Source organism: Lepisosteus platostomus, chromosome 7 (assembly GCF_059453375.1).
Source record: "Lepisosteus platostomus isolate fLepPlt1 chromosome 7, fLepPlt1.hap1, whole genome shotgun sequence".
Classification (NCBI taxonomy): domain Eukaryota; kingdom Metazoa; phylum Chordata; class Actinopteri; order Semionotiformes; family Lepisosteidae; genus Lepisosteus; species Lepisosteus platostomus.
This window is the reverse complement of record NC_142617.1, coordinates 28,457,333-28,473,623: the sequence shown is the minus strand read 5'-3', so window position 1 is coordinate 28,473,623 and position 16,291 is coordinate 28,457,333. Positions and strand designations below refer to the sequence as shown.

The 16,291-nt window shown below is 36.5% G+C and overlaps 1 protein-coding gene across 12 annotated transcripts in view; it reads left to right on the top strand.

Moving 5' to 3' along the window:
• Positions 1-16,291, top strand: part of LOC148658490 (ATP-binding cassette sub-family C member 2-like) — a 285,161-nt gene that overhangs the window by 115,018 nt on the left and 153,852 nt on the right. For 10 of the 12 annotated variants that reach the window (XM_088639744.1, XM_088639741.1, XM_088639743.1 and 7 more), the window contains 2 exons: positions 14,192-14,329; positions 15,189-15,335. The exons of the other annotated variants lie outside the window; for them this stretch is intronic. In XM_088639744.1, the coding sequence (XP_088495870.1) occupies positions 14,192-14,329; positions 15,189-15,335 (285 nt within the window). The remainder of the gene's footprint in view (positions 1-14,191; positions 14,330-15,188; positions 15,336-16,291) is intronic. 12 annotated transcript variants of the gene reach the window in all.

The following is a 16,291-nucleotide window of genomic DNA, read 5'->3' as shown; positions in this document are numbered from 1 at the left end:
CAGTAGTACATTTTCTTTGGATATGTCTGCTTCAGTTTCACTTTCCACGTGATTATGTCTGTGGCGTGATGGCTTAAGCATGTGCTTTATATGCCTGAGGTCGGCAGTTAAAGCCCAGCTGTCGCCATGAGTTTTCTTTTAACAAATAAACATTTCTTTGAAACACTTAAATAGCAAATATTATGGACACTATATAAGCTGCTGCTACTGTCGTTATTACTTATAATAAATATTATCGACACTATATTGAATTTGTTGGTATTTCTAAATATCACAAAATGTTCAAACTTAAGTGAGTTAAGTGATTACCATTGTCCATGAATACTTGTGCTCATTATGGCAGTTAAAGAAACTCATACTTTTCAGAATTTAATTATTAGCGAATATAATATGGAATCACGTATCTAAAGAAATTAATAAAGATATTAATTTAAGGATCTAAATATATGTGTTTATATAGCTGGTAGTATTACTGTATTCCACTTTCTTTGTAAACACATTTTATTTTTAATTTGACTCATTCACGTATGATGAACTGTGAGAGAGTGATATATGGATACAAGATGGAGGTTTCTTGTCAAAATAACATTCCCCAGAATGCAGTGGAAAATTGGCGTTTTACTCCTAAAGGTAACTGTAACAAAATTAAATCTCGAGCTTTTAACTCTACTTCACACCTGCATGTCAAGATCATGGTTCCAAAAAAAACCATCAAACCTTAGATTGGATGAGAACGTCATGATTGTTTCTCAAAAATGTGAAACGTGACAATTTGTTACAGTTACCATCAGGAGTAAAATGCCAATGTAAACGTTATATTTACAATTTGTTGAAAATAAAAATGTAAAGTTCTGTAATGCTTTCTCAGTCAAGAAGTGACTCAGTTTCAGGTGTGAAGAATACAGGATCTGGTGTTTCGCAGACATAGGGATAGTACGAAATTCTGGCATTATGAACTCACTCTGAATGGGCTAATCCATCCGTCATTCTCTCTGATGCAGTGCATCAGCTGATCAGGTGACTGAGGGTGGTACAGACGCAGCCATTCAAAGTGAGCGGTACAGACATGTACCGCAGGTAATTGGTTGCGGTGTCGCGTATCATGACGTAAGATGACGCGGGGTACGGCGGTGCGTGATTGGTTGACCGACAGGGGCACTCGTGGTCCGTTGGTCTGTCGTAGAAAGACTTACTGTACAGTAAACGTCTTTACTGTGCCCGTTGTAGATATTGAATTTTACCACTGAAGGGAAATCTTAGTAGCTGAGCATAAAAAGAATAGGAGCATACTGTAACGTGTGTGAAGGCCATAAACGATATTAATTTTGGAACATAAACATACAGTATATAGCTGGTCTTGGTACTTTAAAGAAAAAAATACACACCAGTATTCCATTTCTCCCTACACATTTTAAGCTTTGAAGTCTTTAACTAACCTGATACAGGAGTCAACAAGCATACTTTTAGAATTTGATTAAAAGGGAATATAATATGGAATCGCGTATCTAAAGAATTTAATAACGGTATGATTATATTCGTGTGCTGCGACAGGGCTGTGTAGGGCTGTTTCGCCTTCCTGTTCATGCGATCTGTCTTGTAGCTTACTGGTCTAGGTGTGTGACTAACAACTTGCAGGTTGTGTGTTCGAATCCAGCTGGTGCTGGGCTCTTCTTTTAACAAACATTTCTTCGAAAAAATAGAATAGCGATATTATGGACAATCAATTGACTTTTATATTTCAAAATATCGCAACATGATCGATTCTAAGTCATTTTTGACAACGGTCCCTGCTTCTGCTTCCTGCTTCTATTGTGTGTGTGTGTGCAACAGAGTAAATTTTTATAGAGAAATGGAGGCTGGACAGTATGCGTTACAATATAAACATTTATATTGATTTAAATCGTGTTCTGATTTAAATCGCAAACGCGTGTTTAATTATGTGTTTTTTAATCATAATCAGGCTAATGCATTTCTACATTTTCTGTATGAACCAGCTTAGAGGTTCATACAGAAAGACAGCTTGTGTTTAAATTGAGTGTAAGGTAATTTATGCTTCTAAAGTCATGGTCAGCATTTATTATTGTACTGTGCTGTAACCTTTTTCTGTGCCCAGTCACATTATTTTATAGCGTTTTTATTGCGTTATTAAATCCGGTGGCGCTGTGTGTTAGTTTCCTGACTCCCATGTCACATGGTCTGTGATTGAATCCCATGGAACTATGACTTTATTTTTTAACAAACATTTCTTTGAAAAAATGAAACGTTTCCCTTGGTCAGAGATTAAATAAAACCTCACTCGCACCAAACAAATTTATATTTCTAAATATCACGACATGATCAAATTTAAGTCTTTTTAATAACAATGAATAGTCACCTGTGCGTTACAAAATATACATTTATATTGATTTGAATCGCGTTTTGATTTAAATCGTAAACGCGTGTTTAAATATATGTGTTTAAAGGCGATATACTGTATAAAAGCGCTGATTCCTATGGAGTGTGTTTCCCTTGTAAGGATGGTATCAAAAGCAATCTTACGTGGTGAGAAAGCTGTGCTTAATGTATTTAAGGGACTTAAAAGTCATGCAACTGACAGTTTGAGGTAGCCTATCGTGTAAATTTCGCTTTGTTGCTGATAGGTTAAGCTTTCGAAACTCTGCCCCAAAGTCATGAGACTGATTTTTCGCCCTGTTTCATTGGTTAAACGCAATGATCACAAGCACCACCATGGTAACTGGGATGTGTAGTTTTTAATTCCGTTTGAATTATAACTGTACGTATTGTCTTCATATTACTAATAGTATTAATAATTAATGACCTTGGACAAGCTGTAAGTGTAAACTCAAAGTATTGCCCTGGTCAACATTCTTTTTTTCATTGACCGTCTTTGTAAAAGTAACACCACAGCATTTCGCAATCACGCATTTGTTTGCAATCATGCAAAGTACAGTGATTCACCATGCCTTTCACATGCTCATAAAAGAGATTGATTTAGGAACATAAACATATTACCGTATGCAAACTGTACTGTATACAGTATGTATATGTATATTTAATGTCTTAACTGTGCCCGTTTAAGTATTGAATATTCATATCTAACTTTACCACTGAAGGGAAATCTTAGTAGCTGAGTATAAAAAGAATAGGAGCATACTGCAATGCGTGTGAATTCAATTCAATTCAAGGTGTTTTATTTGCATGACAGATGGGTACAAGCAGTGTTGGGTATGTATATTGTAACGCTTACTGCCGACAGGCACTGTGTAAGAGCCGGCATACCAGAGCAGCGCACCGAGGGAGCGTCTGCATTTATAACTTAGTTTTTAAAATTAGTCAAGCAATATGAAGCATCTCCTTTTACTTTTAAGTCCCTTAAATACATTGAGCACAGCTTTCTCACCACTTAAGATTGCTTTTGATACCATCCTTACAAAGGAAATCTTCTGCCCCTTATGCAAAACCAAACCCTCCTCCCATCCCAGTTTACCCTCTTTATCATCCTCAAAATCTACCTCGATTTTCAACTTAAAGCATTACTGCTTACTGGGTTTTTGAGGGGGAGGTGTCTTTCGCTGGAAATCTCGCCTGCCTCTACTACTCAACCCCTCTCTCCCGGAGTGCTGGCTGTGACGAATTAAACCTGTCTCACAGGTATTCAAAGTAGGAAGTACAGTGTTAAGTGGTAGCTGGGCTACTCCCTCAATAGAATCGCTTTAACATGCTAATGCGTTGGTTTAACAGTACGCTGTTGGTTTAACAGTACCTACTGTAAATATAAAGGAAAAGCATTTTCAGAGAGCAATCACGCTGTGTTTATGTAGAAAAAGCGATTAGGTTTATGAGCAATCTAATTACCTATTCGCTTAAAACGCTATATAAAATAAAGTTTATTTAGAGATGAATGATCAGTGTCGCAGTTTAAATAATTTTTGTAGGAGGGCTTGGAGAGATTCCAAGTGCATTTTTGCAATTTACGTTGCATTGTCCAATGTTCTGTTGTAATACAGGCTAGAATACAGTTACAGTAGCCTAAGTTTTATCAGCCTATTTAAAATATTTTTTTTGAATCCCCAGCGGAACACACTCCATAGGAATCAGCGCTTTTATACAGTATATCGCCTTTAAACACATATATTTAAACACGCGTTTACGATTTAAATCAAAACGCGATTCAAATCAATATAAATGTATATTTTGTAACGCATAGGTGACTATTCATTGTTATTAAAAAGACTTAAATTCGATCATGTCGTGATATTTAGAAATATAAATTTGTTTGGTGCGAGTGAGGTTTTATTTAATCTCTGACCAAGGGAAACGTTTCATTTTTTCAAAGAAATGTTTGTTAAAAAATAAAGTCATAGTTCCATGGGATTCAATCACAGACCATGTGACATGGGAGTCAGGAAACTAACACACAGCGCCACCGGATTTAATAACGCAATAAAAACGCTATAAAATAATGTGACTGGGCACAGAAAAAGGTTACAGCACAGTACAATAATAAATGCTGACCATGACTTTAGAAGCATAAATTACCTTACACTCAATTTAAACACAAGCTGTCTTTCTGTATGAACCTCTAAGCTGGTTCATACAGAAAATGCAGAAATGCATTAGCCTGATTATGATTTCCCAGGAGGTCTCCCATCCAGGTACTCACACCTGCTTAGCTTCAGTGGGTTGCCAGTTGTGAGTTGCAGGGTGATATGGCTGCTGGCTGGTCTACTAGTAACTCATAGCCATTCACAACAGCTGTTCACAAAGCACTTCAGTGTTCTGCCAGGCTTTTGTGGTGAAATAGAATAGAATGAATATGAGTCATACCCCTGTACTTCCAAAGCAATTAATTTATCCAAAGTTTATGGATACGGTTGAACATTACACATAACAATTCACACAGCTTGCTGAGTAGGGATTTTGCCTATTAGCAGAATTTCTTGACACTTCAGCAAGAAGATTAGGTCACAAGCAAGGATGTGCCTGTGTCTTTTTTCAGGCCACAACATGTAACATTGAACAAAAGTCTTCAATCTTCAATTTCTATGTATGTGTACTGTATGTGAGAATTTTTATATGCTGTACACAATCCTTTGCCAGTAATTAATAATAAATTATTGTTATAGTTCTGTCACTTGCAAAAGTGAAAGTTGAAAAAGATGTCTGGCACTTGTGTGAAGTACTTACAGTATGAGTGTAGTACAATGTCTGAGGTAGGCATGAATGACTCAGCCATGGTGTTACCAAATTATGGAATTTGTTTTGTTCTTAAAGGGTCGCTTTCATAAAGATATGCTGCAGATGAAGAGCTCTTCCTTGCTCAGAAAGACAGGAGCGGTAAACTATGAGCTCTACTTGCCACTTACAATACCAACAGTACCAGCTAACTTTAGTAGTGACATTTTCATGGATCTTTTTAACAATTAAATTTACAACATCAGACTTCAGACACAATTAAACAGGCCTCAAAAAAGTCTGGTACAAACATTTTCAGCATGGAATAAACCTTTACTTTAATGGTATAAACCTTAAATGGATTCATATTCTCAATAAGATTTGGTGCTCAGTAACATGACTTAGAAAATGACAGAAGACATACTGTACGTATCATGCTTATCCTTCTATTTTTCATAATCGTAAACTCCTTAAGGCAGTTACATTTTCTCTGTTCTGACCTGGAGTTACAGAGAAATTTAAATTCTAATAAGAGATTTGTAATGAGGAAAGTCATACCAATCACTCATACCAGGATTTGCAATTACAATACAAATACTTTCTTTCTGTATGTGTTTATTTTGCAGTTTGAGTCTATGGCATTCCTTTGGGGGTCTATACTCCAAGGCATGACTTTTTTATGGGAACATGACATTTAATTTAATTTAATGCAAGCTTCATATAAACCCTTAGCAGTGGTTACTGTCTGGAGTAGGTACTTGAATGGCACAGATTCATTGAAATGATTCAATTTCTTTTGAAAATATTTGGGATAATACATATTCCAGAAATCATAGCCGTTGAATTATCCAGAAATTAATTTCTCTCAGGGTGTATTTAACCCCTCATGGACGGCATTGTATGAAATGAGTTTGTAGTTCCCCATTTGCCTCTATTATGAGATGCTGTGGACACTATTTTATACATTTTAGGAGTGTCCGTAGGAAGGTATGTTCTAGAAAGAGTGAATTTCTGTTTTGCCATTATTTTTAATAGGGACGTTACATGTTTACACTTGGTGCTCCTACTAGAGGAGAGGATATGATTAATCTAGGCTTATCACAGAAACTGAAACACATCTGGTTGGTGAGTCTACTGTGGGTAAAATGTTACTGGTACCGCATGTTGTAAAGCTCAGTATTTTCTCTCTTGGCCTGACTATTTTAATGTCTGAGTGTTAGAATCCATGTTGTTGCTGGTAAGGGAACGGTAGGTGCTGTGATTGACACAGTCAAAGCCTTGTACAGAGATACCATTGTAGCTGTTTGACAGTATTTTAGATGTCCTTAGTTAAAAGCATGGGAGGAAGTACTGCAAAAGGGAGGGGGGGGGAGCAAGGATTTTTTCTTTGAGTTTGTGAGATTATTTTTTGTTATATTGTGTTTCAGAAAGCAAGAAAATAAAATTTACTGTATGATAAAAAGAGAAAGAGCTGGAGTAGATCCTCAGATCAGTTTGCTACCAGCAATCAAACAAAAAAAATGGAAATAATTGTCTCCTCCTGATTGGAAACTTTCTTACTGTCTTATAATTTATCAGGCTACCTTTTAATTTCCACTGAGAGAAGGAAGTCACTTGTCATGCAGCTATTTTAATCTTCATTGCACAATATGCTCTAAGTTAGCAAATGAAACATGAACACTTATTGAAATAAATCAAGAATACGATTAACATGAATGTATAAACATCCAAACTATACTTTATCACATTTAATTATTGGGTAAGCTTTTTATTGAGCCGAAATGTTATACATGTGTGAACGTCTGTAAAATGGAAATATTTATATTTTTCTCTTTTCTGTTACCTGCCTGACAGCATTTTGTATGCCATTCTGTATATTACTGGAAAATATTAGACCCAACCTAAAGAATTCATGGGGGTAGTGGGACACAGTACTGCAAAGAGTCTCCTAAAGGGACACAGCTATTAGTACTTATGTGTTTGAGTCTGGAGAATATAGTAAACTCTAAACATTAAGGGAATGCATGGAATTGGAAAATATAAATTGCATAGTACACAAGACTTAACTAGTTTTATTCTAGGAAAGCAGACAAGACTGAGTCATGGGACTCAGAGGATCCAAGGCTAGACTGAGTATAATAGGCTTCGGGCTTCTATTGTGACATCTACTGTAAATTACAGAAATGTTAAAAGTAAACAAAATAAAGTAACTAAAATGTGGTCTGAAATCACCCCTTTAGACACCCCTTTTACTTCACTGGTGTCAGATATGAAAGGCAGTAGTCTCCCGTTCTGTCTGCTGTGTGTTGCAGCAGAGGGACTCCCTGCAGCTGAAAGGGGCAGAGTAACTTGCATGCCCTCTAGTACAGTTTACACATGCATGACTTTAAAAGGTAGCAAGACAGGTTTCGATTCACATTAGCTGGCGAGCCTTGTTAAAAAAACGAATGATAATGTAACATGCCACTGTCCATGAACAAAGTTATACTGCGATTTCCTAAGATATGCGATTAAAAAATAAATAAATAAAAATTTGAATCTCCTGCGGAACACATTCCATAAGAATCAGCGGTTTTAAAGTATATATCGCCTTTAAAGGTGGCTTCTCAAAACGCTTTACGGGATAAAAACAACCAGAACAGCAGCAACAACAATATTGTATTTCGTTGCACTTTGAAAACCAAGTAATAACTTAACTATACAGTACGTGCAAACGTTTCGTATGTTGCTGTCGTGAATGCCTGCGTACCCATAAGTATCTTATTTGCCTTGAGTCTGTCTACAGTATCTCTGTCCCACTACCCCCCTCTCTCCCTCAATTCAATTCAATTCAAGGTGTTTTATTTGCATGACAGATGGGTACAATTCTTGTTGGGAATGTATACTTTGATATTTACACCCGGCGCGGCACCGAGGGAGCGTCTGCATTTATAACTTGGTTTTTAAAATTAGTCAAGCAATATGAAGCATCTCCTTTTACTTTTAAGTCCCTTAAATACATTGAGCACAGCTTTCTCACCATCCTTACACAAAGCAGAAACTGTCCGATGACTCACAGTACAAGTGGAAAGATTACAGATTTTAATCGTCTTTAATTTTGTCTTTAATTTTGCCTGTGGAGTGTATCTTATTAAGCTCTAAATTGCATTTTGAGCGCGGTTTTTGACTTTTTTTTAATTGCATTTTGGGCGCGGACAGCACATACAAGGGTTAATGAACTGCGCCAAGAAATTTAAAATAGTATTCTTTAGGTGTGAGGGTAGGAGTGGACCGCAGCAGGCATAATCAGCAAACCAGGAAAACAAAGAACAGGACAGGTGAGATGTGTATCCAGAAAGCGAGTGATCAGAAAAAAGAAATGGAAAACGCAGAAAAAGGAAACGCTTTACAGGATAAAAACAATAACAACAGTAGTGGCTGGGCAAACGATTTTTTTTATCGAGATACTGTATAATGATGTGCATGAACAAAGGTATACTGCAATTTTCCTTAGATACGCGATTAATGCTTCGTAGGAGGAGGCGGTCTTTTCCTCTAGTCTAACAGTCTGTCCACTAACAAAACATTCCTGTTAGACAAGAGGAATTGAAAAAAAACAATTTTGTCAATGAAAACCGGTGTGTGTCTCTCTCTGCTGGATGTCCCACTCACAAACTGCTGAATGAATAAAATAATTTTATTGAAAACGCGTTTGCGATTGTCTGGTATTTAATTTGGTCCCTTTTAACTGTTTTTCGATCTACTGTATTGCTTTGAGATGCCACTTTTAAAGGCGATATGTAAAATAAAGTTTTTTATTATTGTTATAGAGAAACATGATCAGATTTTCCCTGGTTCAGAAAAAAGATCTAAAGTACTACACATAACTTTCTTAATTCGATGTATTTAAAGCAGTGAACTACTGTAGGTGTCACATAACATTCAGAAATACAATCACGTATTTGACAAATAAAAACGATTATAATCTAATCCTTCCACGTTTGATCCCAAAATCCCAAGAAATATAAATCTTGACGGGTAGAAAGCTATGCTGAAAGTTTATTAAGATACTTAGAAGACAAAGATACTGTATCAATTTATGTTGCATTAGCCTGATTATGATTAAAAAACACATATAATTAAACACGCGTTTGCGATTTAAATCAGAACACGATTTAAATCAATATAAATGTTTATATTGTAACGCATACTGTCCAGCCTCCATTTCTCTATAAAAATTTACTCTGTTGCACACACACACACACAATAGAAGCAGGAACCGCTGTCAGAAGGGAAGATATGTTCAAAATATCGCAAATATCGATCATGTTGCGATATTTTGAAATATAAAAGTCAATTGATTGTCCATAATATCGCTATTCTATTTTTTCGAAGAAATGTTTGTTAAAAGAAAAGTCCAGCACCAGCTGGTTTCGAACACACAGCCTGCCAGTTGGTAGTCACACACGTAGACCAGTAGGCTACAAGACAGCTCGCCTGAACAGGCAGGCGAAACAGCCCTACACAGCCCTGTCGCAGCACACGAATCTAATCATACTGTTATTAAATTCTTTAGATACGCGATTCCATATTATATTCCCTTTTAATCAAATTCTAAAAGTATGCTTGTTGACTCCGGTATCACGTTAGTTAAAGACTTCGAAGCTTAAAATGTTTAGGGAGAAATGGAATACTGGTGTGTATTTTTTTCTTTAAAGTACCAAGACCAGCTATATACTGTATGTTTATGTTCCAAAATTAATATTGTTTATGGCCTTCACACGCGTTGCAGTATGCTCCTATTCTTCTTATGCTCAGCTACTAAGATTTCCCTTCAGTGGTAAAATTAGATATGAATATTCAATACTTAAACAGGCACAGTTAAGACATTAAATATACATATACATACTGTATACAGTACAGTTTGCATACGGTAATATGTTTATGTTCCTAAATCAATCTCTTTTATGAGCATGTGAAAGGCATGGTGAATCACTGTACTTTGCATGATTGGAAACAAATGCGTGATTGCGAAATGCTGTGGTGTTACTTTTACAAAGACGGTCAATGAAAAAAAGAATGTTGACCAGGGCAATACTTTGAGTTTACACTTACAGCTTGTCCAAGGTCATTCATTATTAATACTATTAGTAATATCTTTGTTAAAGACTGATGGCCACAGCTCAAACATGAGAGGTTGAGCTTTATTAGCTCCACCTTGCGGAAATTCTGGATACTATTATTTTGCTTGTCGTATTATAGGAGAATTTACGGTAACTCGCGGTATTTACCGGTAGCTTGCGGTAGACTGCGTACAGCATACCGGAAAATAATGCAGTATCACTCGCGCATTTTGAATGGCTGCATTATTTCCCACTGCAGTCTGGGGAATGTAGTTTTGACAAGAAACCTCTATCTTATCTCCATTTATCACTCTCTCACAATTCCTCATGCATGAATGAGTCAAATTAAAAATAAAACGTGTTTACAAAGAAAGTAGTTTACATAATATGTTTATGTTCCTTAATTAATATTGTTTATGACCTTCGGACGCGTTATGCTCCTCTTCTTTTTTTATGCTCAGCTGCTAAAATTTAGTTGTAAAATATTAATATTCAATATTAAGTGGATTAAAACATGCACAGTAAAGAGATTAAATGATTAAATCGTTTCACTAGCAACCAATGAACCATGAGTGCCCCTGTCGGTCATTTTGGCCAGCCAATTCACATACCACATTACACAGTGTTGTGTTTAGAGGATACAGTTGCAAGCAATGTTGCAAGAAGGGCCTAAAATTCCTCCTAACCTTTCTGCAAGTCTCATCAGCAGCTACAGAAAACTTTTGGTGGAGGTTATTGCTGCTAAAGGAGGTTCTACCACTTACTATGTACAAGGGTTCACATACTTTTCCCAAACTAGACTGTGAATGTTTAAATGATGTGTTCAGTACTGACAAGAAGAAGTACAATTGTTTGTGTTATTAGTTTAAGCAGATTGTGTTTGTCTATTATTGTGTCCTTGTTGAAGATTAGTCCACATTTTTAGGAGTAATTAATGCAGAAATCCAGGTTATTCCAAAGGGTTCACAATTTATTTCTTGCAACTATATGTATTAGATATCTCTTGAATTTGTGATTTTTTTAGAAATGATTAAAAATAGTTTAGTTTTGAAAACAAATACAGTGCCTTGCGAAAGTATTCGGCCCCCTTGAACTTTTCAACCTTTTGCCACATTTCAGGCTTCAAACATAAAGATATAATTTTTTTATTTTATGTGAAGAATCACCAACAAGTGGGACACAATTGTGAAGTGGAACGAAATCTATTGGATTTTTGAAACTTTTTTAACTAATAAAAAAATGAAAAGTGGGGCGTGCAAAAGTATTCGGCCCCTTTACTTTCAGTGCAGCAAACTCACTCCAGAAGTTCAGCGAGGATCTCTGAATGATCCAATGTTGTCCTAAATGACTGATGGTGATAAATAGAATCCACCTGTGTGTAATCAAGTCTCTGTATAAATGCACCTGCTCTGTGATAGTCTCAAGGTTCTGTTGAAAGCGCAGAGAGCATCATGAAGACCAAGGAACACACCAGGCAGGTCCGTAATACTGTTGTGGAGAAGTTTAAAGCCGGATTTGGATACAAAAAGATTTCCCAAGCTTCAAACATCCCAAGGAGCACTGTGCAAGCGATCATCTTGAAATGGAAGGAGTATCAGACCACTGCAAATCTACCAAGACCTGGCCGTCCCTCTAAACTTTCAGCTCAGACAAGGAGAAGACTGATCAGAGATGCAGCCAAGAGGCCCATGATCACTCTGGATGAACTGCAGAGAACTACAGCTGAGGTGGGAGAGTCTGTCCATAGGACAACAATCAGTCTTACACTGCACAAATCTGGCCTTTATGGAAGAGAGGCAAGAAGAAAGCCATTTCTCAAAGATATCCATAAAAAGTCTCGTCTAAAGTTTTCCACAAGCCACCTGGGAGACACCCCAAACATGTGGAAGAAGGTGCTCTGGTCAGATGAAACCAAAATCGAACTTTTTGGCCACAATGCAAAACGATATGTTTGGCGTAAAAGCAACACAGCTCATCACCCTCAACACACCATCCCCACTGTCAAACATGGTGGTGGCAGCATCATGGTTTGGGCCTGCTTTTCTTCAGCAGGGACAGGGAAGATGGTTAAAATTGAGGGGAAGATGGATGCAGCCAAATACAGGACCATTCTGGATGAAAACCTGTTGGAGTCTGCAAAAGACCTGAAACTGGGACGGAGATTTATCTTCCAACAAGACAATGATCCCAAACATACAGCAAAATCTACAAAGGAATGGTTCACAAATAAACGTATCCAGGTGTTTGAATGGCCAAGTCAAAGTCCAGACCTGAATCCAATCGAGAATCTGTGGAAAGAGCTGAAAACTGCTGTTCACAAACGCTCTCCATCCAACCTCACTGAGCTCGAGCTGTTTTGCAAGGAAGAATGGGCAAGAATTTCAGTCTCTCGATGTGCAAAACTGATAGAGACATACCCCAAGCGACTTGCAGCTGTAATCGCAGCAAAAGGTGGCTCTACAAAGTATTAACGCAAGGGGGCCGAATACTTTTGCACGCCCCACTTTTCATTTTTTTATTAGTTAAAAAAGTTTCAAAAATCCAATAGATTTCGTTCCACTTCACAATTGTGTCCCACTTGTTGGTGATTCTTCACATAAAATAAAAAATTTATATCTTTATGTTTGAAGCCTGAAATGTGGCAAAAGGTTGAAAAGTTCAAGGGGGCCGAATACTTTCGCAAGGCACTGTATATATATATAGTCTGATATGTCTATCTGACCAAATACATCTCTTTTTGTGAATAATTTTTATTCATTTTATTTTAAAAAAGGAAACAATAAAACAACAAAGCATAATCCACTGTAGAATTTGTGGATTTGAAGATGGTTCTTCTGGATCTTAATCTCTTCAGTTGAAGCCTGGAGGGTGAAAGGCAGTTGAGCTTTCTTTTAAACAGCTGTAGTAAATAAATCCACCATCTAAAATCCCTTTCATTATCAGGGGTACCTTCTCTGAGTTTACCTACTCCAAGACCCACAAATAGAATCAGATAACTACAGTAGAAAAGGTGAAAAGACTAGACTGGGCCAGCATGTGTAAAAAGGTGAAAGCATACACAGGACTGGAAGCTGTTAGCAACCTAGCTTGCATAGGTGAATTGTTGTCTATTCTATACCTATTTGAAATCTACTGTTTCTCACCAAGGGTCTTGAGAAAGACATCCCTCCGTTCTTAGTGGAAAACATCCTTAGAAAAAGTCCAGTTAGGGTTTTGATTCAATCAAAGTAAAGAAGCCTTGCAAAGAGTATTCAATTACTGGTAAATGCAGATTAAAATGATGTTTCCTACCTTGTTTTATTGGACCTTGGGCTGTATTTGAAATAGTAGAGCATTACATTTTAAAAGAATGCCTTGAAAATGGTTCTTTGACAAAATATACACATGTAGTGTAGCTCATATCTGTCATATTCTGTAGATAGATCTTTATTTCCTAAGGGGTGTCTGTCGCTCAGATATAACCTGTGGTGCCCTATTCGGCTTCTGTCTTTTATTCATTAGTATTTACTTTTAGCATGTTACCTTTTGGTCAGATTATTTAAAACATTTTAAGTATTATGAGTACTGTATATATATATTTTTAATTACTGTTTCTTTTATTGTAGAATTTTAAGAAAATGTTTTGATCATGTTTGCATTGGTTCATTCTTAACTTTATTTAAGCACTTTGAAAACTCCTGGTTTATAAATGAAAAAAGTATTACAATTAATATAGGATGCCTTAGCTGAAATTTCCAAAGTAGGTTATTTGTACTAGCAACCTCTTATACTGTAGCTCTTTTAAAGAAGCCATACTTATTCTTTTTCTACCATATTACTTAAATGTAATGTTTCAACCAGAAACACAAAATGGTAAATACATTATTGTAAAATCATTTTACATAGAGGTAAAAGCTGCTCTTTATCCAAATCAGATCCTGAAGCTCTATTCCTGGGAGCCCTTCTTTCAGGAGAAAGTAGGGGAAATTCGGGAAGGCGAGATTGAAGTGCTGCGGTCATCTGGGTATCTGACTGCATTTTCCATGCTGACCCTGACATGTGTGCCTTTTCTGGTAGGAAGCACGTAGAGCCAGCCTCTTTTCCCACTGTGTTTCACCTTGTGGAATGACATACATAATTATAAAATGCAAAATGCCTGCTGATTTCTTCTGAGGTAACCAGAAAGGGAAAGTTAAACCCCATCTTAAAAAAGTACATTTTTAAATACAAAACCAGAGTGGAATAGTCACTGGAATGTTTCTTATGTATCAGCACTCAGCTACTAACCCCACAACCATCCACAGAGTTCTCTTACCCACCAACCTTTAAGTGACATCTTGTCACATGTCACACACAGCCTGATACTGGAAGGCCACTCTAGATTGAAGGAGGGGCAAATGCCTACAGTCATCCGAGAGATCACACTGGTTGATGTGAGACCCCTGCATGGCTATTCCTACACTACACACAGCACCACACAGTCAGTTCCTTTGTTTCATCTTGATGATTTAAGTATTTTAATAACTTATGTTTAGGTTAATTGATTTCTTATTCTTAGATTGCAAATTACTTTAGTTTCTAAATCTTTTTTTTTAAATTAATACATTGAAGTATGTGAAACATACAGTTATGTGCTGGTTTGCAAACAGCTTAGATACAGTAGATGAATTTGTCTGTTGCAGTTTTGACTACCTCATATTGTGATCATTTCATCACTGGGGGAAATGCAGACGCAATACACATATTATGCTTACATAGAATATTAGAAACACCTATTCAAAATTAGAATGAGTTATTTTTATGTCTGTTCCTCTCCAAAATAGAGTTGAGATTTTGTAGCCAAATCACTTGTGATGTGTTATCTCCTTTGTGATAAATGATATGGTATTATCATAGTGCATTAACACTAGATACTGTAATTATTCTCCACAGGTCTCCTTGGCAACCTTTGGTGTCTTTCTCTTAGTTGATGATGAAAATGTTTTAACAGCATCCAGAGTGTTCACATCTATCACCCTTTTTAACATTTTACGTCTTCCTCTTTTTGACTTGCCTACAGTCATATCTGTTGTTGTTCAGGTAAGTTATACTGTACTGGAAGAAATGATTTTAAATGTGGAGTTATTAAAATTTGTGCTTGACATGATGGTGAAATAGACTTTGTATGAGGACACAAAGCGACTGCTGTAGAGTGTATTGAACAGGCAGTTTGATTGGATCTGTTGAGAAGAAAAAGCTTTTTCAAGCATTTGCATTTCTTTGAAATCCTGCAGCTTTTCCTTAGTCAATATTCGGGGAAAAGCTTGTATATATTTTTGTGCTGTGCTTTAATAAAATAAATGAATTCAAGCCCTGCAAAGGAAACCCGAACAGATTTAGACAGAAATCAAGGACTGTCTGATGGCATTTAATGTAGAAAAGTACCAAGCCATGTAGAGATAAAGAGATTTCACTCAGATCAGATGAAACTTTTTAAATCTTGTTCAGACTATGAGAAGACTTAATATTGTACTTTCACAGTTTCTACTGTTTTCTACATTTTTCACATTTTCTGCGTACAATCTCTGCAAACATGTTTTTTACCTCTCTAACTAAATCTTTAAACATAATTTAGTGATACTTTTGACATTTAATATGGGTACCATATATACAGATGCAGCCATTCAAAATGCACGGTACATGCTTATACAGCTCCCACAGTAAATTATCATACTTGACTGTGAAAGCTTTAGAGAACATAACATTTTTATTATCAACAAATTGTAAATACAACATTTACATTGGCGTTATTAATTTTTCACTTGAGTGTATGGAGGAGTGTCAGCTGTCAATGAGAACAGATCCCCCCCCCCCAGGCTGGGCAAACGATTTTTTTAATTTTTAAAAAAGAAATAAAAATTAGATGATATAAACATTTACTGCAGTACATTTACTTTGGTGGGTAGCCGCGTCAGCCTGCAACGTTTTGGCTATGAATTCTTCTTCAGGTGTGAGGGTTTTCAGCTCAAAATGAAACGCTTGGAGTTTGTAATGTA